This window comes from Triturus cristatus, chromosome 3_1 (genome assembly GCF_964204655.1).
Source record: "Triturus cristatus chromosome 3_1, aTriCri1.1, whole genome shotgun sequence".
Lineage (NCBI taxonomy): Eukaryota > Metazoa > Chordata > Amphibia > Caudata > Salamandridae > Triturus > Triturus cristatus.
In genome coordinates, this window is record NC_140583.1 from 877,558,454 (window position 1) to 877,583,389 (window position 24,936).

Below are 24,936 nucleotides of genomic sequence, written 5' to 3' on the forward strand. Positions count from 1 at the left end.
GAGACTGATGGCCATGCTTTCCAGGTTCAGAGCACTTATGCCACTTGGTGAAGTCAGCAGTATATACAAATTTTATATAAACAAATAGGTAAAACACTTTCTTGTCCCCAGGGTAAGACCAGACCTAAACGAGGAAGACTAGCCAAAGACCACCAAGAGGATAAGGATACCTACCTATTGGGTGAAAGAATCTCAGGCACACAATAGGGCTAGGCAGCGCTATCGTCCATGGGACTCTCACCGAGCCTACCTGTATTTCCCCATCCCTGCTGAGAATCACAGGTTTCAGGAGCACTCACAAACATGCCTTTAGCTACAGACACAAAAGACCTAATAAGCTGTTAAGCAAATGGGGACCTACACCGTGCACCAATCGATGAGGCATTTTCATGAAGTTCAAAGACTCCTACAAAAAAGAAATCAAGGAGAGGTGCAGTATCTGGTGAAATCCCTACAGAGAGAGTGACAAAAGCACACACCACAAAGATAGTTTAACTGTATTCCAACGAAGAAAGTTCACACAAAAAGATGAATACATTGGAAAATAATCTTTTTAACTTTGCCTGTTCTTTTCAATAGACTTTCTCTTTGCCTGATGAAATAGAGCAAAGAAGACAAATTAACGGAATCTGTTTGCTCTTCGCTATCATTGGAACCATATCATTCTTCACACAGTTTTTGCAGGTAATGACACCTACATATGTCTGAGGTATTCTGCAGTTTGTTTTAGTTTTATGTGGCAAAAATGCTTATAATTGCATGTCTTTAACAGGGATTCACATTTGCTAAATCAGGAGAGTTACTAACAAAGCGGCTCCGCAAGATCGGTTTCCAAGCGATGTTGGGGCAGGAAATTGGTTGGTTTGATGACCACAGGAATAGTCCTGGAGCTCTGACCACAAGACTTGCAACTGATGCTTCACAGGTTCAAGGGGTAAGAATCTAGGCATTGAGGTATAAAACTCAAAGATGCAGTTATTTGGGACTTTTGTCATTTTGAAAAATATATATTTTATATTTCAATTATTTTATTTTTTTACAACAAAATATACATAGTATATTTTGTATATAAAGTGTATATATATATTTTATTGCTAAATATGTATATATATATATATATATATATATATATATAATTTTTAGCAATAAAATGTTTGCTATGCATCCTATGAAAAATTTATGAAGTCAAACTCATTCAGCATGTGCTTATTTGAAATAAACATTGACCATGATTCTATACAGTCCTTATTTCAGTTATAGCAATATAGTGATCCAAGATCACTAAAGTTTATCCCCCAAACACACTCTCTCGGATACATCATTTGATTCTAGTCAGTCCATCCTAGAAGCATAGAATGAAAACACTTTGTTGAGATCCCAGGCTAATACAGGTGAGTGGCAAGTATGTGACCAGAATGCATAGCGGTTTTGGGGACATTTCAAGAGAGCATTGGGGTCTTTATTGGCTGTGGCAGTCTTAATTAGTGGTGGGCAGAACTCGCAGAGTTTCACTCTGCAGAATTCCATGGAGCTACATAAAAACTCAGCGAGATTCCACAGAGTTCTGAAAGCATGCAGAATTGGGCATGTAGCAGTGCTGGTGCTGATTTTTTGCACTGGGGGCTTGTTCTGCACTGTCAAATCAGCACAAACGGCACAACGTGGCACGCCAGTGGGCGCTGCTTCTTTCCACTGCTCAAGTAGATACTCTACTCGAGCAGCAGCTTTCTAATGTGAATGGTTGCTTCCTGTTGCGACCGCCCACATTGAGAAAATCTCGCCGGATGGCGCTCTAGCTTCCGAAAATCGTGCTAGGGGACTGAAATCCTTCTTTGCGCTCACAAACTTAACATTGGTGAGTTACGCATGAGAAAAAACACTGCCATACAGCGTTTGGTGGATTTTTGCGTCATTACAAGCATAACACAGAGTGGGAAAAACTCAGCGAACTCTGCTGGCAGAGCAGGGTTTATCACCAGTCCTAGACTTAATATAATGCTCTGACTCAAACTGAATTATTGAGTTTGTCAATTTCACCTCTGGTTGGGGGCCTTATATTTTGGGAGAGGAAGAGCAAATGCTGTGGATCTGGAGAAAATGGTGCTTCAGTCAAGTGAACTCGATTCCCTTTCTCCTCTCCTAAGTATACACGATGACATCAGCAAAGTGAGCACCCTTATAGAAGGTAGACTTTTGGTTTTTTCAGATATGCGCAATTTTGTCTTCAGTACATTCTGAAAAGCATGCTTTTTCTAAGCACTTTCATCAACTGGCCTTAAAATGGCTGTGGGTGAGGTGAAAGTATACTCGCTTTTGTTGCCAGGCAAGCTGTCCCATCCAACCAACAAATAAACTGACCTTTCTTTCCCTATAATAGCTTTTATTTATTTAATTGTGCTATTTTTACAAAGCAAATCTGGCCACATAGGCAGTAGAGTGCTTTACAAATAGTAAAGTGCAACAATTACAGAGGTAGGTGCAACAGCCTAAATATAAAGACGAGATATGGGACGATAAGTCTGGCAGGTGTGCCCTGAAGAAATTAATCTTCAAGTCTTTTCCGAAGGATAATAGATTGGAGTTTTTTTCGAATGTGCTTTAGTAAGAAATTCTGCCATCTGGGGTCAGACTAGAGAATACTTAGGGGCAGATTTACAAGCCCCTTGCGCTACTTTTGCGTCACTTTTCCCATGTTAAAAGTGACGCAAGGGGCTTGTAAATCTGCCCTTCAGTTTATAGACTTGCTTCCTTTTTATTTTAGCTTTTTATTAGTAAGCACAAGTTTTATCTTCTTATGTTTCTTTTACCTCCTATGGTGTGGAGATTGTCATTACGGTAAGTCGATATGGGGAGCTCAGTGTGAAATGCACAACATTTTGAATTTGATTCGAGCCTCTACGATTGAAAACCTTTTAAAGATAAGGCTTATTTGGAATGCTTTCTTACCTCCCGTAACCAATTGGGGTGCTACCTTTGGGTTCACTATAAGCAAGATGTACGAAGCATTTTACCAGTGGCAAATGGCCCATCGGGCCGTTTGCGACCTGTAAAATGCATGTACAGAAGGCAAATTGCGACTCGGTAACTTGTTACCGAATCGCATTTTGCTTTTGCGATTCGGTATTGGGAAGGGGCGTGTTTAGGGTGTCTCTTCCCAATACCGAATAGCACTGGTATGTATGAATATTTTGCGACAGTGAATGCTGTCGCAAGTAATTTGCCAACTTAAAGTTGGCTGTAACACATTTGCAAACCAGAAGGGGTCCCCAAACGACCCTTTCCCATTTGTGAATGTGGGTGGCAATATTTTTTAAGAGCAGGCAGCGGTACCTTGTACCACTGCCTGCTCTTAAAAGATGGAAAGGTAGCTTATCATTTTTATTTTTGAAATGCATCCGTTTTCCTTTAAGGAAAACGAGCTGCCTTACAAAAAAAAATATTGCCTTATTTAAAAAGCAAACACAGACATGGTGGTTTGCTGACCCTAGCAGGCCACCAGCCCTGTGATTGTACCCATTCACAATGGGTCACAAATTGCGACCTGCCTCATGAATATTGATGTGGAAGGTCCATTTGCAACACACTGGAACTCACTAACAGTTTCAAACACTCTGTTGTACACCACAGTTTGCGATTTCCTAATAGCGAATCGCTAAAATTCGCTATTAGGAAATCACTGACACACAATTTTGTACATCTGGCCCTGAAAGAGGTGCAATTGTGATATTAGGAAAGTCTGCCAAATGTGTCAGTTCCATTGTGGCTTGCATTGGCAGTCCTAAATTCAGACTGCGGGATAGCAAGTTTGAGTTCCATCAGCAGACTATGTTGGGAAGAAACACACTTTGTAATTTGGATGATGCACTCTGGCATATTGAGATTTTGCTTATAAATAAAGCTCATTGACTGGGTGAAGGAACCAAGAGGATAGAATCTTGAGATATATTTTAAGTGAGTCAAACCACAAAAGGATTCGCATTTAAAAGTGTGATTCTGCACGGTCTGCGTGGTTTGAATCGTGGGCACTGAGTGTGCACCTACCTTGAATGTTGTAAATGTTTGACTCCCTACATACATTATTCTCATTCTGAATGGTAGTTATAAATCAAAGAAGCAGGCAGGGTGGTCGTCAATCTTTGTGTCTCCAAATGCAGATCAGGTTATTTTCTAGAGAACTTCCAAAAAGTTCTTACACCATGACTGAGCTGAGGCAGAGCCCATCAAACGCGAGGGGCCTTATTCAGTGTTTGGTGGAGAGGGAGCACTGGAGTGAATAAGCAGCTCTGCTGTTCTGGCAAACTGTATTTAAAGTTTGAGGAAGTGCCATGTGTATGCCAGAAGACAGTCTGCCAGCTCCACCAGTGTAAACGTCTGATCTGGGGTCCCATCCACAAAGGGGCCATCAGGTCAAAGTGAGGATCATCCAATCATATTGCATAATTTAGTTTCAAATTTGTAATACTATTAACACCAAGGTCATCATTGCTTGAATTCTCTTTTTTCAAAGGCTACCGGATCGCAGATTGGAATGATCGTCAACTCCCTCACCAATATAGGGGTTGCAATTGTGATTGCATTCTACTTCAGCTGGAAACTCTGCCTGGTTATACTCTGTTTCCTGCCGTTCTTGGCCTTGTCGGGAGCTCTGCAGGCTAAAATGCTAACAGGATTTGCCAACCAAGACAAGCATGCTATGGAGTCTGCTGGAAGGGTAAGTCCTTCAAGCATTGCTGATTTCAAAGTAATATTCATAAAGGGGATGCATAGCAGACAGCATTGAGAACCTGAATACCCGCTCCGGTGTTAAAGGAGAATTGAATCTGGTCTTCTCAAGAAATACCTTTTAGGCGGTAGAGATTGTAGTATTTCCTGCAGCTTTACTAGGCATCTTTTTACAGCCGTTTGCAATATTTCCATTTTCTCCCAACATAAAGAGCCATATCAGGGCATAGTTACCCCCTGGGCTCAATTGTGCTGTAGGGATTTGTGAGGATTATGATAATACACCGAGGAGCCCTGGATAGACAATGATATTGATGTAGTCCAAATTATTGTAATGTCATTGTCTGTGTTTGGAGTTTTTAAAATGGGTTGCACTTGCGGGTAATAGGCAGAATCCCTCCAATTCCCACACACTAAATGTATTTATTTATTTAATAGTGATATGTAGCACAGCTGCACCAAGTGGTATTTGCACGATTTAGCAGGAACCCCAAATAGACAGTTTAACCTCTAGGTATGAAATGTGTTACTTAGATCAGGAGCTGTAGACAGGTAATCATACTTTCTTGCTGAGAGAAGAACATGTCCGCATCCTCGGGTATGTGATTTCAAGAAAAGCAAGCCATAGAGGTGAAAGTGTATGTGTTGAAAGGATGAACCTTTAAGCACTTTTTCAAGAGTAAGAGGATGAGTTGGGTTCTCAACTGCAGTGCAAGGCATTCCAAACATTGGTTGTGGCTCTGGTGAAAGACTGTTTCATGACTTGTGAAGTGCTGAATTTTGGTGTCGCAAAGTCTTTACTTCTCAATCATTATCAACCACCTGAATTACTAATCAAACAGGTAACATATGGACGATTGATCAGATAGAGTCTTGTAAGCAAGACAGCCAATATTAAACGTGATCATTCCTTCTAACGGTAGCCTATGAAGTGCTTAAGGATATGGGAAATCTGGACAATTTGTTTCTTATAGTAAGTAAGAAGGAGTTAGAGGAATTAGATTTGGAAGACCTTTAGTATCTCTTTCTGCTATAATATATTTTAACAAATAATACTGAAGGCTTAAATGGGAGCCTAGCCCTTGGTTGCTCAGTGGTGAAGAAATGACCTAAGCAGGAGCTGTCCTTATTAGTTTTTGTGTGTTCGATAATGATTGAGAATGATGTTATATGTCATAAAGGCCCCTAACTTTACCCTCTATTTTTCCTATACATTTTTGTAAAGGATATACCCTGAAAGGATGCTGGGTACTCCTCACCCACCAGTTTGGTGCTTGCTTCATCAAAGGGACTTCTCCTTTGGACATATAATTAAAATCAGCCACAATTGATTAATTATTTCATACATTTTGCCAACATTCTATTTAAAAATGGAATGGACTTTGAAAATGTGTTCTCTAGTTCCGCTTTCGCTACTTTATGAAATTAACCCTAACTTTTAATAGTGTTAGATGATCATTGTTGCCACATTTTCATATTTCACAGTTGACTGATGTGTATCTTTAGATCACGTGGTTCCAAATGATTTACAATGATCATGTTTTGCTGGATTACAAATATTTCACCAGAATTCCCTTTCACAAAAGGGTTTCTAAAATGTGCTGTGTAATTACCTAGGATTCTAGGTATAAAAGCTGATGCATGACGAACAGAGCTTATACCAGAAAAACAATTTCTTGTAAGGAACAAGTGGAACATCAAACTGCATGGCATACCTTTAGCTTTTTCATCAGTGATCTCTCCTCTCGTGCTCGCAATATCTCTTCTACTTTGGAAACTCTTTCCATAATTCCTCCATGCTTTTCTTCCAGTTATATTTTTTCTCTATGCAGATAAGTGCAATTATTGGCGTCAAGTATTCTGTCGTGAGGGGTTCTGTTTTGCTCTGATGATCTCTTTTGTCAGGCCATTCTAATCCCCTGAAAAGGATTCACTCCTTGATGCAACCGCCTTGTGCTTGTGGTGGCTTTTGGAAAACAAATCCCATAGCATACAGAAGTCCTGTTTGCATCAATAAAGACATTCAACCTGGGTAATTACAAGGTACAGCTCTTGCCTTGTAGTCAAATGATGACTTCTACACTTAATTTTTAGCGAGGAAATGTGGAGAATTCCAATCAGTAGCTATATATTTGGCACATTTGGGCATTTATTTGTTTATTCAGGATTGAACTTTGCTGCTCCGCAAACAAGGTAAAATAGAACTGTCAAATTTCTTGAGGTATCATGTTAATGAACCATACCAACCCCGATATCATCGCGAGAGTTAATTCTTTCTTTCGATAAGTTAAGCGTTGTACAAAGTTGTCAGGGTTGTCCAATAAATATTTGTGAAGTTTGCAAAATGTGGAAAAGTCACCCTCACAAAATACAGACTTGGAGGATGAATTATCTTAAATAAATGTGTGAGTTATTTTTAGGAGATTTGTACAAGCAGGAGAACTTTTGCAACATTAACAACGTTTTCAAACTTCACTTAGTGTTACACTTATTGGAGTTTGAAATGTTACGATCACTTGCAGGTGCAATTAACGCTATGCAGCCTCCTTTACTAAACCCGCAAATCTGGATTGGCTGGACTAAAGGAAACAAACACCTTCATCCAGCAGCAACGGGCAAGTTCTCAATGGCTCCAGCATATCAAATGGCTTCAAACAACATAAGATGCAAAATATTTTTCCTTCACTTTGGAATTACAAAAATGAGCATTCTGTGTTTAACAAGTACATAGGTGAGTGCTTAGGAGTCCTACATTAAACTCGAAAAAATATTTCATTATTGTCACCCCTACTTGGAGCGTTTTGTTCCAATGGAGGCATTCAGGGGCTTATTTACAAGACCCTTGCGCCGCCTGTACGTCACATTTTCCCCTAATTAAAAGTGACGCACCGTTGGCGCAAGGGGCTTGTAAATAACCCTTCCGTTTCTAAAACGTGGTACAGGGGATAGACTGAGCATGCATTGTTGTGTCTTCTTATATATAGACCTAAACAGTGGCATCTTTTCGCATTTGAAAGACAAATTTAGGATCCCGACAGTAGACTCTGTTTTTTTTTATCAGAAAGCATGAAAAATGCAAAATTGCAATTGCAATGTGCATAAGATATATTACACGTCACAAATGTATTTGTGATTCACAATGAACATATTGCAGCTCAAAGCTGGTAGTATCCATTCGCGCAGTGAAAGCTGTCTGTGTTGGTTGCTGTGTGAATAACATATGTCTGCACTGCAGCAGGCTGTAGTCAATGAGAGTGCTGCATACACTCCCCAAAATCCATTTGCATTATGCTATTTGTTATGGTCTGGCTTGAGAATCACCAGAAGAGTGGCCTTGGCTCCGCCTATGTGTTGGGAGCCAGGAGTACATGTTTTGTCTGCACAGAAGTTGTATGCTCCCACAGAAAAGTGCTTGCGGCGGAGGGCAGTCATTAATGTATGTGGATTTTTAGGAGGTCTGGCTAGACAGTGCATTCATATGCTGGACCTATTAGAATTGCCAATGCTTGTTAAACATTGCAGCCCCTGTCCCATCCCGGTTCAGGGAGGGCCTGGCCTAGCAGTTCAGGCTGGACTGTTCCCATTGGAGCAAGGTCAAGACTGATTAACATATGGCTTGCTCCAAACTGAGGTGGCATGTTGTGCAAAATAACGATGAACTGGGATGCGGCCTGAGAAATTACCAGTGGCTGAGATTAATTCAAGCATTTCATCCCTCACGTTTTTGTATACATAGCTTGTTCCATGAAAAGTCAGAGAATGTGGTGTGGCATTTTGCAAATGCACAGATGGAGGAGTGCTAACCCTCGCAGGTCTCTGGTTTGCATTGACAGGCATCTCAAGGGATTTTCAAATACAATTCTTATCTCATTTACATGGGGAGTAAGGGACCTACAAATTCTACTAAATATCATTTTTGCCCTGTTATAGATTAGTACATACATCTCACTACAAAAACAGACGTGGGTCGAAGTGCAAATGCTTCACAATAATTGTATCTGTGATGTAGCCAGAAACTGATGCATGTGTCATAGGATGCTAAACCATTTGTAGACGCACAGTGAGAGTATGTATATGGATTACATGTGGATGAGATTAACTTTACACACAGAAATATCTGGGAAATAAAATTATTATGTCTCGGATATTCGTAATATAAATGAATCCTGAAAACATTGAAAAGAGGCATATGTGCTAATGAGGGTTAAAAATGCCAATTTTTTTGTAAGTGTCCAAATGATGTGCTCTTCTTTTATATTTCTGCCCTAGATTTCAAACGAAGCTCTTGGTAACATCAGGACCATTGCCGGAATTGCAAAGGAAGGAAAGTTTGTGGCTATGTACGAAGAACAGTTGGAGAGCCCATACAGATCTGCAATAAAGAAAGCAAATGTTTATGGTTTATGCTTTGGGTTTGCCCAGTGCATAGTATTCATAGCGAATTCCGTCTCATACAGATATGGAGGATATTTAGTTGCTGTAGAAGGACTTCATTTCAGTTTTGTTTTCAGGTAAGGACAACCTGCTCTTTTCTGTGGTACAATATATGTATACGTATATGTAAATGAATATATATAGATTTTCGCCAGTGGACCCCTGTGGGCTCGATTTCAACTAGCCCACCAGGTACCTCCAGTAAGCGCCATAGAGCTGCGTTGCAGAGAGGTGGTCTGAGGCCACGCCCATTTTTACACCACTCTGCAAACACTGCTTCTGGTGCACTGCTGGTGGGACGGTGAGGTTCTCTTGTGTCCTGAGGACCTCAGAACACAAGTGGACTTCATCCTTTGAGCAGCAGTGCGCCAGAAGCCGTGTTTGCAGCGTGGTATAAAAAGGGACGTGGCCTCTGAACACCTCTCTGCAATGCAGCTCTGTGGCACTTAATGGAGGTAGCTGGTGAGCTACTTGGCCCACAGGGACCCTCACGATTCAAGGGGACTTAATCCCCCAATTTACAACGCTCCAGGGGGCGCCTTTGCACAGTGGTGCAGGGAGGGTGCCGGGCCTGATATAATAAGTTAGCAATTCTGTTGTGTGGGACTTATTGGAGGTAATAAAAGGGGTAGCTGGCCCACAAGGTTGACATTGGGGGCTAACTATCCCTCCTGTTATCCTGCTAAATCCCACACAGTGGGATTGCTAAAAGGTGTTTGGAGGCCAAGCTCACCTTTCGCCACCACTCTGCAAATGCGACTGCTATGTTATAGTTAGAAATTAGATCAATTCTTTTTACTTGTTAATGTCTTACTTGATCCTTTTTAACTTTTATTGTATGTTGTGCTTTTATGATATTTTTTATCGAATAAAGCTTTACCTACCTACCTATAGTTAGAAATTAGCATTTAAAAAACCTTTGAAATTCACTGAAAAAACCATAGGTTTCAGAGACGTTATAGTTGGAAATTAGCATTTAAAAAACCTTTGAAATTCACTGAAAAAACATAGGTTTCAGGCACGTTATAATTAGAAATTAGCATTTAAAAAACCTTAGAAATTCACTGAAAAAACCATAGGTTTCAGAGACGTTATAGTTAGTTGGACATTTCACTCGTACAAAACTTGAAAAATTCCGCCGTTATAGTTAGTTCAGCTAACTATAACTTGCACCCCCGCAATGCACTGCTGATGACGTCACATATTACATCATTCATGACATGGTCAGTGACATTACTGATTACATCACTGATGAAATCTCAAACGACATCACTGATGACATCATCCACGTGAAAATCTGATACACCTCCGCACACCCTAATATAACCTTTATTACACCCACTCTAAAATACAGACTACTATTTTCGAAACCATAGACAACCCAATACCAGTTACTACATATGCACTCACTGATTCCTAGGTCTACACACACATCCACTCATTCACCCATACAGTCACTCATACATACAGTCACTCATCAATACAACACTATCATATGCACTCATATACCTATACAGACACTCACACACCGCCACTCATCCAGAGTTACTCACACATCTAGTCTGTCATGCAAAGAATCAGTCACACTTCCATTTACTCACCTATACTGTTATACACACACCACCTCATTTATTCATACAGATACTAACGCATACTTACTCTCTAATGTAATCACTGATACAAGTACACACTCATCCATACAGCCACTCTCACAATCACTGACTCTCACGTATAGTCATGTATATACTCCAACTCTCACATACACTGCCTTTTACATATTTAGTTACTTGGACATGTACCACTGAAACATCCATTCACTCACCAACACACCCATACACACACTCGCCCACCCATACAGCTGTTTCCACATGCATTCTTGAACCCATACACCCAGTGAATCCACCACTCACACATCTATGCACAGAGTCACACACCTCCCACCCACCCACCCACCCATATACTCAGGCACCCATACAAATACTCAGGCAACCAATCAATAACCCATATAGACGTCATGTACCTACTCACCAACCCATGCAGCAGCTTACTCAACAACAGACAGACTGATACAGACATTCACACAGTTTAGTCACTAACCCATGCATTCAGTAAGACACATTTAATCACTCACTTATACAGTCAGTCACGCACCTACTAAATCTTCAATCCAGACACTTATACACCCACTCATTCTTCAATACACCTTGGCATCTATATAAAACATATTTAAACTTTATAGAAACATACAATCACTGGATGATGTCATCAGTGATGTTATTTGAGATGTCATCAGTGATGTCACTGACCATGTCATGAATTATGTAATATGTGATGTCATCAGCAGTGCATTGCGGGGGCATGAGTTATAGTTAGCTGAACTAAGTATACCAGCGGAATTTCTCACGTTTTGTTTGAGTGAAATGTCCAACTAACTATAACGTCCCTGAAACCTATGGTTTTTTCAGTAAAAAAAAACCCAATATATATATATATATATATATATATATATATATATATATATATATATAAATATTATCTACTGGCGGTCGCCAGTAGATAGTTATGGTTAGGACCGAGTTTCCATAGGAAATCTCAAAATTCTATTTTGAATAACTTTGGCGCCGATTGACGAATCCTCGCGAAATTTTCAAAACTAATGGGGCGCTCCGCTCCGCTCCTACCCTGAAAGTCTCGGGGTGATTCATCAAGCGGGAGCCGAGAATAAGGGGGGGTCCCAAAACGCGTTTTCCCCATGGATTTTTCCATAGGGACTTTAGTCGGAGCTACAGCCCGAACGGCTGAACAGAATTACGTGAAATTTGGCAGAGAGGTAGCCATAAGGTCCATGAAGTGCCTTTTCCAGGTTTGGTGTAAAACTGTTCAGTATTTCCAAAGAAAATAGCATTTAAATCAATATATATATCTGTACGCGCGCAGCGTGCGCGCTGGGTGCGCGCACCTTGCCGTGCGCGAGCGCAATTCTGATTGGTTGTTAGATCTTAGTAAACATTCGAATCGGTCGAAACCAGGAAGTGTCGGCCGCCATTTTGTCTCTCGCACTCTGAGGGGGTGAAAAACAAATGTTGAGAACGTGAAAAGGGGGCAGGGTGGACAGTTCCTGACCCCCTAGCCGTGGTCAGGGGGTCCCAGAAGGACCCCCAAGGGCCAAAAAACAAATTTTTTTTTTTTCGAAAAATCGCCGAGTGTGCGCACCCTGCGCGCACCACCCAACCGGAAAAAATTCTGCGAAGTTCGCGCAGCGTGCGCGCACTCTGCGATTTATCTAAAAAAAAAATGTATTTGGCCCTTGGGGGCGAAGCGCTCCGTGCGCGCACGGCACGAACTTTGCAAAGTGGCCGGGCGGTGCACGAAGCGCACCGTGTGCCCACCGCGTGCGCACGGTGCGCGAAGCGCTCCGAGTGCGCACGGCACGAACTGCGTAAAGTGGGCGCGCGGTGCGCAAAGCGCACCGCGTGCGCACCGTGCGCGTGCCGTGAAAAAGTTTTGTTTAAAAAAATATATTAATATATACATAACTTAGCATTTAAAAAACCGTACAAATTCACTGAAAAAACCATAGGTTTCACACACGTTATAGTTAGGAATTAGCATTTAACAAACCTTGCAAATTCACTTAAAAAACCATAGGTTTCACACATGTTATAGTTAGCTGGGCATTTCCCTCATAAAAAACCAATGAAATTCCCCCGTTATAGTTAGTGCAGGCAACTATAACTCACGCGACCGCAATCCTCTGCTGATGACGTCAGATATTACATCACTGATGACATATGTGTCTTTCTGAAGAAAAAAAAATGTAATATATGTATAGCTAAAGATGAATGGAAGAAGACATGGGTAAATAAGTGTCTAAATACAGTGATGTAATATCTGACGTCATCAGCAGAGGATTGCGGTCGCGTGAGTTATAGTTGCCTGCACTAACTATAACGGGGGAATTTCATTGTTTTTTCACGAGGGAAATGCCCAGCTAACTAAGGCATGTGTGAAACCTATGGTTTTTTAAGTGAATATATATATACATATTGATATATATGACACAATAGTTGCTATTGGATGGCAATAGAGATATTACCACAAACTACAACAACTCAACAATCACGCTGTAATTGAGGTGACAATGGACTTTATAATTCACGCTTTGCATTATTTTGACTGCTGTATGAATGTAAGATTGCGCAGTGGGATTTTTGGTCATCCCTCTTCATCCTTTGGTGCTGTCAAGCGAAGTGCTATTTGCTGTTTGCTTCTGTCCACCACAGCCTGCAGTATGAAGCAGTGGGACAGCCCACTGCAGCCATTGGCTGTCTTTACTGTGAGTTACAATATTTTGCACTTGGCCACATACACATCCTCCTAGGAAATAGGTTGTGTCAGTGTAAGGGGTGATAGGCTAAGGGCTGATAGGCCAATTTCTGCTTTCAATTGTTATTTATTTTTGTGCTAGGCCCTTTTTTAGCAAATATTTGCACAACATTTTATGCTAACGCATTGTTCTTTTAATGTATATTGCTTATGTTTTCAAACAATTGATTTGAAAAATCTTTGTACGCTTGTCAAGTCAGCCTTGTAGGCTTTGCAATGCTTGTTTACATTAAAGTTGCCCCACTCTGCTCTTCTGAGGTAAAACACAGATGCTCTGTGTTACTATCGACTCGTTTCATTACGATCAGGTTCCATTATATGAGAGAACATTAATCATATCTACTTAAAGGGGAAAGGGAGCAAACTGCCTGGAATACCAGCACCCAATTCATTAAGATGCACTGTGGTAAAGGAAAATATGCGCCCTGGGAGTAGTACATAAACCTGAGAAGACTGAGAACAGCATTGCCACCAACCCCATATTTAAGTTGTTACTCTCTACTGAAGAAGGATAAATATTCTGAAACACATGTCTAGAGATACACAGCACTGGTCGCACCGGCAATGATGAGTATTACCATGCACTGCATTTATGACAATGCATCTGAGAAAATTGTGCTTTGGTATACCAGGTAGTGTGCTTCCTCCTAAATTAATCTTATTTACCTACTTCACATGATTGTTATATTATAACAACCACTTCACTCTGCTCCGGTGTATGCACTTTCTGGTACTCCGACACATGATTTTAGCTACATTACCCATACCTTTGCAGACGAGAAATCAGCGCGTGCACCTCAGAGGTGTAGAAGCAAACCTCTCTTTTTCTTATCTGCAGGTGTTTGAGTACCCTCCGTCTGAAGTGGCAATGTGGCAAAAAAAAGGGATGATCCTAAAGTTCTATCCAATTTAGTGAAAGGTTTTCCTGAACATCTAAGAATTAAGAATATCATTAATGAGATTAGACTCCTACTGACCAAGTTTGAGAACTGGAACTCCAAAAGAGCTCCTCAACGCATTGCATACAGGTCTCTTCCTTGGCTGCCTCACACTCAACACAGAGAAGCGACAGTGACTATCCCCTGAATAATACGATTCAGGAGTTGGATGGAGAAGTAGGCCAGAATGTCATTTCATTGAAACCAGAAGTCCTAATCTGAATATCAAGAAAGATCAGGATGCAAACAACACAGCCCTGAATGAAGAGACAGGGGTTGCCATTAGCGACATCCACAATGAGGATGGCTTTGCAACAGTTTGTAACCAAAAAACACTGTACATGTTCTAAAATTCGGCCTATTGTATGGGATCGCAACCATGCTTCTTCTCCATCCATATACACCTTTAAAATATCTAGAGCAATTGGGAATGCTATCGATAGGAATCGTTTCGAAGCACACACATTGCCCATGCACTCATTGCAAAGATTAAGTGCAAAATGTCAGCTTAACTTGATTAATCCCTCCGTTCTCTAGCTGAAAAAAGTATTGGATTAATTAATAGTCATTTCACCCTTGACACATCAATAGACTGCAATTTACAAACCATGACAGTTACACTTCATGTGAAAACCCCAAATCAAAAATGTAGGAGCATGCGTATTTTTGGTTTAATGAACTCTTGAAAATGACGTTAGTAGGTTCTGTATCTTTACAAATCAGTCTAACAAACTTTCATCTTCACTTGCCCAATAAATAGTACAAGAAACATGTAGAAAGGTGTGAAAAGATATCCTTGTAATTAGATTTTTACAGCACATCATTTTAGAATCAACACGCTTATGATAAGCATTCCCAAAATTGCCAGATTGTTTGCAGAGTCTGAAGAGCGTTTAGGTACATGCAGCCAGACAGATGTTTAAATTACATGCTCTGATGTGTTCAATTCTAATCACTGTAGCTCGGAAGTAGCCAGAGGTGCTTGTCAGGCTGCCAACCTATGGTGCCTGGATGTAGTTTTAGTTGCCGGCACTTGTGTACCTGGGAGGCTGGAGTTGCAGCAGAAACGTGTCACACAATGGGCCGCGCATTCGCAATACTTTTATTGGTTTGTGATGCTGATTATTAGGACTACAGTGAGGCAGCCTTAAACCAAACAGGAAAGGAGTGCTGAGGGCATTAGCATTAGCCTTGGAAATATATTGCACTGCCCCTCACCCCTCCACCGGTACGCTGTTGTGTGCGCCTTCAGTCCATCTGTGGTGGCTGGGCGGGAGCCCGAGAGCATAGTTACAAAACAGCAACAGAATGTAAATAATAGCAAACGGAGCGTGTTATAAAGTTCTACCGAACAAAAAGATCAACTCAGCTGCGGTCGAGTGCAGGTAAGCGCGGTGGGGAAGTGGGGCGGGTGGGAGGAGGCAAAGTCGACAGGCGACGTAATAGGGGAAAATAAATAAATAATCCGAACCCCCGTCTGTCGACATTCTCCCACCCCGCCCACCGCATTTACCAACACTGACCGCCACTGAGAAGACTGAATGTAAACCTAAAAAATGTGAAGATCATATGTTGACTGTCAGGCACTTTGGGGCATGTCTTAGCTAATTGCAGTAAAAGTGCAGCAAAAACAGAGGTGCATATCACTGAAGGCTGCTGGTTTGAACAATTCTAACTTTGTAATGTGACTTTAGCAGCCCTCTTATGAAGTGAACCATATAACGAGTTTTATTAGCTGTGTCCCCACTATTGGAGCCCTTTACTATAAAGAGACTCTAGTAACAATCAATAAACAGAAGATGGGCAAGGCTTCCCGCCCCGGTAAAAAACAGCCAATTTGCATAAGGCTGAGCCTATTCCTTTGAGAGTGCTGCATAAGAGTCATGGCTTATGCCATATTTCATTGATATCAAATTCCACCTTCCTGGCTTTGTGCAGAAATTGTGCCAGTTAGAAAATTTGCAAAAAATTTATTGTTCCTTTGTTCGATAGTGCTAAGCATACTTAAATCATGGGTCGAGTTAAACAAATTCATTATAGAATCAAGCCGGCTTTAGAAACTAAATAGGCACAATTGACCAGGCTTTCAGGTTTGAACTGATCCTGGAAACAAAATTGGCACTCCAAAGAGATACCCTTGCAGATGGTTTTGTGGATCTGTAGTCCGTGTTTGACAACGTTCCCAAACACATAATGTGGACATCGCTGCAGGATAAGTGCATTCCCTTGGCCCCTCTGAACATTCTGATTTTGCTGCATCACAAGAACTCTGCGACCGTCAGATGGGGCCAATAGACGAAACAAAAAAACATTTCTTGTCAATAGTCCAACAAGGTTGCTCATTAGGTCTCCTTTTGGTCTCATATATAGACCAAGTTTTCAAGGAGGTTAACAACTGCATTAATGCTACCACTAAGATATGTGGCACCAGGACTGTAATAAGGTGGGTACTAACCACCCTGATAGTTTGAGGTCAGATCTGAAGTATCTGTACCTCTTTAGAGTTCTAAGTATAACTTCCTCAGAATACCGGAGAGCCCTGCCGAACACAATTGTGGTTCGTGCAAGTGTGCTGCTTGTTCTAGCTCTGTAAACGGTTCACCCGGGGTACAGATACTTCAGATCTGACCTTAAACTATCAGGGTGGTGAGTACCCACCTTATTACTTAGAGTCACAAAGCACTCTTTAAAACCTCGGTTCTGACGAAAGCCTCTAGAGGATCCAAGAGGCTGAAACATGTTGACCAACACTAGTGCAATAGACCAGTAACTTGGTCTTTACATGCATGACTGCGTTTTTAACTTCCCACGGCACTAATTTTTAAATAAAACTTTTGTGAGCAGTGATGTAGGGAATTTTATTTCACTTAATTAGGGCACAAGCACACCCTCTTTTCATCTCTGGCCACTACTGACAATCCAGTTGGTCTCCCTCCTGGCGGAGGTCAGCATATTGACAAAGAAAAGACTCAATGATCATGCTGTTACAGTACACCTAGGTGGAGAACCAAGATATACCGCCGTTTTGCATGTGTACGAATATGAGGGTTTTTAAGACGGTCTCCACGCAAACAAAGACCCTGGTTACACGAGTGGTCCATTTTCCCCCCTTCTTGATTTTTTGTACTAACCAGCCGAATGGTTCACAGCTTCTCTTTCCCTCCCCATTGATATTCGAGTAGACCATGCTTTGCCACGTGATTACAGACAGCACATACTCACTCGGTTTGCCACCTCACCTCAGGGCCTGTCCAACTGTTTGAAGAAACGAGCACCTCTAACATGAATACCCAAACAGGCTTAAAACATAGAAACAAATCTGAGAATTAACTCTGGTGAACCAGAGTTTCAGAGAAAGTGACTGCCAGCCATATTCCTTCAATTAACATCCAAACTAAAATGCCTTAAAAGCTCTTCTCTATCCAATCGTAGAATGATTCACCATATTCCCATAGACATAGATTATTGAAAGTGTTCAGGCCTTTTCTACAACTATGTACAAACTCCCATTTGCAATCAAAATGATTGTCTAAGTTGGGTGGAATCCATACATGTTCAAATTGTAGATGTTGTAGGTGTACCGTCAAAATGCGTAACCCGCTTTATAGCAGGCAAAACCTGGGAGCAACGTTGTTGGCAAAGGATAAAATTGTGGTTGACACTCTCTGGAAAGATTTCTAGGTTGAAAAACTATGAAAGTTTCCCTGGAATGTGCCTACTCCTACTTTAGCCAAATAAAAGGTAACGTTTCCAGACTGTGACCGCAGTTGTGGCATAGGCATAGCTATCAATAATACATGCACTGGAGTAGTATTTATTTATTTATTTATAAAGTTTTATATAGCGCGAACAAGATCCTGAGGGATATCAGAGCACTTTGCAACAGGATGGGAGGAAGCATATAAATGCAATATCGACATCAGATAAGATTGCCAAACAAGAATAGTCACAAAATTACAAGACAAATGAATCAAGGAGAGTAATACAATAAACAGGTATATAGTGGTCTACTCAAGGGGTCACACTATGCAGTAAGGAAGTGCCAAATTAAATAAAGGTACAATGATTGAAGGATCAGTGACTTCGAGCAGGTGAATTCAGCTAAGATAAGGTAAGAATGTGTTCATTAGGAATCTTTTAGCCTCCAGTTTAAAAGCAGTAGTTAAGGAGATTTTGCAAACTTCCTGTGGAAGAGAGTTCCATATCTTTGGGGCAGCGCCAGAGAAGGCTCGGTAACAGGTTCTCTTTTTGCTAAGGATGAGTGGTTTCAAGAGGAAAGTGTTAGCGCTTCTTGGGGCTCTGCTACCACAGGATAGTTCAAGCTTTTGCGCTAGGTACCTTGGAGTTTTGAGATGCAGGGCTTTGTGCACCAGAACAGCCATCTTTAACTGAATTCGAGCTTCGTAGGGCAATCATTTAGGAGATTTTAGGACTGGGGATATGTGCTCATTTCGTTAGGTACCTGTGACCAGCCTAACTGCAGCGTGCAATGATGCCCTTAGTGGAGCCAGGGTGTATTTGGAAAGGCCACAGAGCGTAGCGCTGCCGTAGTCTAACCTTGGTAAGACAAGCGCTTGGACTACCTGCTTGAAATCCTTTTGTGGAAGGAATGGTTTGATATTTCTAAATGTCCTCATCAAGTGATTAGCTACCTTACACACAATGTTGATACGGTTTTTCATATTCAGGTGTTTGTCCAGGGTGAATCCGAGTGATTTGGCTGAGTCTTTGATGAGAGGGGTGCAGTTGAAAGCAGTGAGGTGATTCATTCAAAGGTCTAGCTTGGGGATGTGGTTCGGGGGAGAGATGAGAAGAAATTCAGTTTTGGAGGTGTTGAGCAGGAGATGGTTCTCAGTTAACCAATTTTGAGTAGACGTAAGGTTAGTGTTGAGTGAGATGATGTTATCCGAGGATGAGATTTTCAAATAAAGTTGCATGTTGTCCGCATACATATGGAAGAGAATGTTCGTGGAATATAGTGAATTAGCTAATGGTTCCAAGAAAAGGTTGAAGAGGATAGGAGATAGGCTGGACCCTTGGGGGTCATCCATGAGTACTGGAGAGGGCTGGTAGAGGGAGTGGTTTGCCTTGACGCTTTGTGATCTGTGGTGGAGGAAGGACGAGAACCATTTTAACACCCGACCCGAGAAACCCATCCTGTTCTTCACAATGGATAGGAGGTTGTCGTGATTAACCGTGTCAAATGCAGATGAAAGGTCAAGGAGAATCAGGAGGCAGGACTCATTTTGGTCAAGCACTTTTAAAACGTCATCCATAACGTGCGTGACAGCTGATTCAGTACTGTGCCCCTTCCGGAAGCCAGATTGATGTTGGTCTAAGGGGTGGAATTCTCAATATGAACACAAAGTTGGGATTGTACGCATTTTTCTAGAAGTTTGGCTAGGGTGGGGATGTTAGAGATAGGGTGGAAATTATTGAGGTCAGCTTTATCTGCATTAAGTTTTTTTAGTATAGGTGACACCTGAGCTGCTTATAAGCAGTCTGGGATCATGCCTTGTGATAGAGAAGTGCTCACAATCCCTGTCTAGGTGCGAATGAGTACATTCTTGATTTCTTTAAAGATGGCCGGGGGCAACGGGTCACTAAAGTGGTTAGATGGGTTGATATTCTGAAGAATCTTGTTGATGTTCTTTTCATTGAATGGGGTAAAGGTGCACCATGATGCATTGTTCTTAGTGTTTAGGCACAAAGGTTTGCGCTTTTCTAAGAGGTCAAGGGGTGGTGCGGACCCGGGGGATGGTAGTAGATGAGTCTTGATTTCTCAGTGAAGAAAGCAGAAAGTTCAGTGCATGAGGGTGGGATGCCTCCAGAGTCTGAATAGTTTGGACCTACCGCTGATTGCTGTTTGACCAATTCAAAAAGTTTCTTGGGGCGTTTAGCAGCTTGATCAAGTTGGTGTATGAAATAGTCTGCCTTAGCGCTCTAGATTGGTTTGTTGTAGAAACTCCTAACATCTCTAAGGAGTTTTAATTGTTCCAGGGAGGGTTTGGATCTCCAGGATCGTTCAACTGCCCTAAGGTTGCGGCGTTCCATGTTTAAATTGTTGTTGAACCATGGTTTGGATATTTTTGTTGAAGCGTTTTTTTGTTGGAGTGGTGCAATATCAGCCATGATTTTGGAGATGGTCGAGTTGTAGGAGTCGGTGAGTAACTGAACCTCAACCAAATCAGCTTGGAAGGAGAGGGCAGATTTGAAATGGGCTGCTAGTTCATCTGAGTTTATTGATCTGAGGTCCCTTTTCCAGATCTTTGATTTCGTTGGCTGAGCCTTCCTCATCGACACTTCCCTGTTAATATAGAAGAGGATGCAGTGGTGGTCGGACCAATCGCAAGGGGTCCGACCAATGTGATGGTCTGCCCTTTCAAGATAATGAGGTCTAGAATTTCTCTTTTATTGTGAGTTGGTTGGTCACAGTGCTGAATCAGATCTTGATCAGTCAAGAATGCTTTAAGGCAAGTTACCGCATGGTCCTTGGGGTTGGACCAGTGAAGGTTGAAATCACCAAGGAAGATTTGGGACACGGTTGAGTCGATATTGCCAGAGATGACTTCTATTAGTTACTCGATGAATGGGAGATTGTCTCCCTGGGGGTGTTAAAAAGTGTGAAGTTTGCAAACCAGCAGGTTATTACTTGAGATGCTGAGACAGAGGTATTCGCAGGAGGAAGGCGAAGAGGACTCCACATGAGAAATCGAGAGTGTGTTCCTATGAATACAGGCTAGGCCACCACCCAGCTTCCGAGCTCTGTCTAGCCTAATTATGTCATGAGTAGGAGGTACTAGGAGGTCTAAGAAAGGAGAGGAGGTGGGATTTAGCCAAGTTTTAGTGAGGATGATAATGTCTAAATCATTGTGTTGGATGAGGTCGAAGATATCGGAGGCGTGTTTACTGGCTGACCTATAGTTGAGTAGTGCACATTTAAGTCGGGCGGGTTAATGGTGGAAGGGGTCTGGATGACGTTCACTCTTGTGAGGTTGTCTTTGTTGATGATTCTAAGGTTATGAGGAGGTTCTCTGTTCTAGTAGAGTAAGAGTTGCGAAGGTCATTGAGATCATTGGACGTCAAATAGGTCTCAAATAGTAGCAGTGCCAACATCTCTGAGTGTATCCACTGCATCCTAATAATGGGTGTCTGTTACTACCGTACTTGGGGTAGCAGGAGCCATTTCCCTTGCTTTCTATTAAGGCTTATTTCACTCTTGGCTATGCATGGCCTCTTTTGATGCCCTGGCAAAGATGAGATGGTGGAGCAAAAAGTGTCTACCTGAGTTTGCTTCTCACGATGATGAAGAAGAGGCAGTGTCATAGTACTCGCTTCCCTATAGCTTCATGCTATGCTGTCTCCCTGATGAAATCGGTCCACATACAGTCTCCTTGGACTTCATCGCGCAGAGCACATCTTTCTCTGCATGAGCGAGCCGCTGCTGCTCCACTGGATCCCAATGCAGAAAAGACATAAGCAATAAAACCAAAGCTGATAAGGTAGATGGTAAAGTGGTGCATCAACTTTGTATTTGTCAATGATTGTCAAATCAGGCATTTGTAAGCTTTCCTGAGATTTCATCCCTCTGCCAGAGGTCCGTAGACTAAAGGTTCCTGAAATATCATTCACATGTTGAGCCATCATGATGCCTGCCAATCACGTCACAAAATCTGGCATGCGCTCCTGCAGCACAATATAAATTTGGTCAAAAAAGTGTGCATTAAGATTTTACTTTCAGTGTCAAAAGTACACCGGCTCGAATATCCCCTCCTAATTCTTTGAAAATGATGGCTTTAATTCTGATACAGTGCAGATGCCTGGGCTCTCTAAGACTCTTCCTGAGCTAGGACCAATAGCCCTCAATAAGACATGAACACATCAACTCCTCCTGTACAGGAGTGGAGACCCAGCACTAGATAAAGGGGCAGTGTATTTGTCAATGCTGTTCTTTGTTGTACATCCAATGCCTTATAGTTATTGGTCCACACCCAGGGCCGTCTTTAGCTCTGGTGGTGCCCTGTGCGACAATCTTTTTTAGCGTCTCCCAATGTCCATCTTCGCCATGGATCCCCTCACTACCACCCTTTAACAGTGACCCTTACGTCTCCATAACCACTCACTCGCTGAGATGGATTTCATTTGTTTTATAGCGCTGCTCCTACCAGTGTAGGGTGTCAGAGCACTTTAAATCACACAGAGACAATCAATCACACATGTGTAAATCAGTATATAGGAACACAGAGGCATACAAGGTATAGGAGTCACATGACATCCATACTGGTAGACAGAGTGCTTGGTGTGGAGCAGCACAAACTCATACTTTAAAACATAACACCATAGTCGGGGGTTACATTTAATAATAAGAATTGATTTTTTTCTCTTTTTTTACCGAAATAATCCTATTTTGCAAGGTTAGAATATTGAAAGGCTGGGGGGGGGGAAAGCATAACGCTCTAATAATATGTACCTTTCAGTTTGCATGCAGCTCTTTGACACTTATTAGCTCACTGTTCTATATTAGGATTTTAACTTATACACTGCAAGGTACAAAAGGATCTCTCTGAGAAAAGCACTGACCTCTTTAGATTATATGAAGTTTGTGATGTGCACAGTACACGTACTTTGCATCAGGCATATTAACCCACTACGCTACTTTTGGTTGAGTTAAAAAAAACTTCACTAAACAAAACTCCAATCTCACTCCAAGAAGAACATTAATCACCGGAGTTATCTAGACATTTTTATTGCATGAAAATTGCTGGACGCACAGAATGCGGTAGTAGGTACTTTTAAAACTATAACATAATTGCCAAGACGGCGCCCCCAGAAGTCAGCACCCGGTGAAATGGCACCGGTCGCACCGTCCTAGATCCGGGCCTGTCCACACCTCCCTGGCCAGAGAACATCTCTTCTTTCACCACTTTTCTACTTTTATCACGTATTAATGCCCGGCCCAACAAAGGTTTTGAATGCTCAAAGTGGAACTATCTCGGCAACTGATTGCTCCCTGGCAGCTGTGCTTATACATAAGAAGGCAATTTTATAGAGGGCACTGCACAATATGTAAACATGGAGACAGTCTCTGCTTGTACATAATGGTTGAAGATTAAGCTCAGTTGGTCCAACCGCTGGAATTTCATTATGCATGATTTAGGGGCCTGCTTCACAAAGTTTTTTTCCAGGAGTACTTGTAACTTGTGTCATGAAACATAGGAGTAAAAGTGGAGTAAGGAAAGAATAAGTCGCACCTCCTCATACATTCATACTGATTCTATACTGTTTGCCCACCTGTCCCACGTGCATTGTGGCCTGTTTCGTGCACGACAAGCCATTTCATGTAATATTTTGTTTTCTTTTTTTAAATGTAGGGTGATTTCATCAGTTGTGACAAGCGGGACGGCTCTTGGAAGAGCTTCCTCATACACACCCGACTACGCGAAAGCCAAAATCTCGGCTGCTCGTTTCTTCAAGCTCGTGGACCGTGTTCCCAAAGTAACTCCGTACAGTGAGGAAGGCGAAAAATGGGTAAGAAAAAGCAGTAGGAAAAGCCCATGTGTTTCATCTTCTAGGAAACACTAATGGCAAAAACGAACCGAATGCGTCACTTTCATTTCCTTTCATACCAGATCGATTTAATTGGGCGAAGAACATCAAGTGGGTTTTCTAGCAAATTCATCGGATACATTTGGATGCTGAGGTGTTTGGGAAAGGGAATTCAGTTTCATATTCTCGTTATCAGCATGTTCATGTTTGTAAAACCTTATCAGCTTTGCACTAGAAAACAGGTAATGCAGCAATGAGATATAATGTTTAGAAGTGTACACCATGTTTAACAAGCATTGGCAAATGCAATTAGTTTCGCCTATGTGATTATGAATAACTTTATTTTTTTGGTAAGTTTTGGCTTGGTAAGCAGTTGAGCAGTTGTGAAATATAAGTGAAAGAAACACTGTAAAAATGTTATGACTTGTTTTCGGTCTGTGCGAAATCTTTCGGTTTTGACAATGTTGTTTGTTAGACAGGTTCCAGAATGGCGCTAGCTGTTGAGCACCATGTCTTATAGTTAAAAAAAAGAGTTAACACATACTGGAAATATGAGGCTGCAGAACCGTGGTAATAGTAAAGGTGATTGATAATAGCATCATATAAACCACTTCTAGACTTTAATGTGATAACCCAATGCCTGATAAAGTAATGCTTTGTTTCTATTGCTCTAATTAGACTAAACTAAAGCACCTGAAAAGAGCAATTTGCATGTGAAACATTCAGGACTGGAGGAAGTGTGTGCGGTGACCTGAAGTTAGGTGGTCACCCTAGTGCTGTTGCGACAGCCAGCAACTAGCAACACAAATTAAGCACAGCTCCTAACGGTAGAATTTGTCTCTCGCCTCCAAATGCATTCAAAATATTCATAATTAGAATGGTCCAATGCTGCTCTTAAATGAAGTAATGG

At 41.6% G+C, this 24,936-nt stretch overlaps 1 protein-coding gene across 2 annotated transcripts in view; it reads left to right on the top strand.

Annotated features, from left to right (window-relative positions):
* Positions 1–24,936, top strand: part of ABCB11 (ATP binding cassette subfamily B member 11) — a 431,988-nt gene that overhangs the window by 350,141 nt on the left and 56,911 nt on the right. For both annotated transcript variants that reach the window (XM_085645365.1, XM_085645366.1), the window contains exons 21-25: positions 580–684; positions 773–934; positions 4,508–4,711; positions 8,992–9,233; positions 23,852–24,008. In XM_085645365.1, the coding sequence (XP_085501491.1) occupies positions 580–684; positions 773–934; positions 4,508–4,711; positions 8,992–9,233; positions 23,852–24,008 (870 nt within the window). The remainder of the gene's footprint in view (positions 1–579; positions 685–772; positions 935–4,507; positions 4,712–8,991; positions 9,234–23,851; positions 24,009–24,936) is intronic.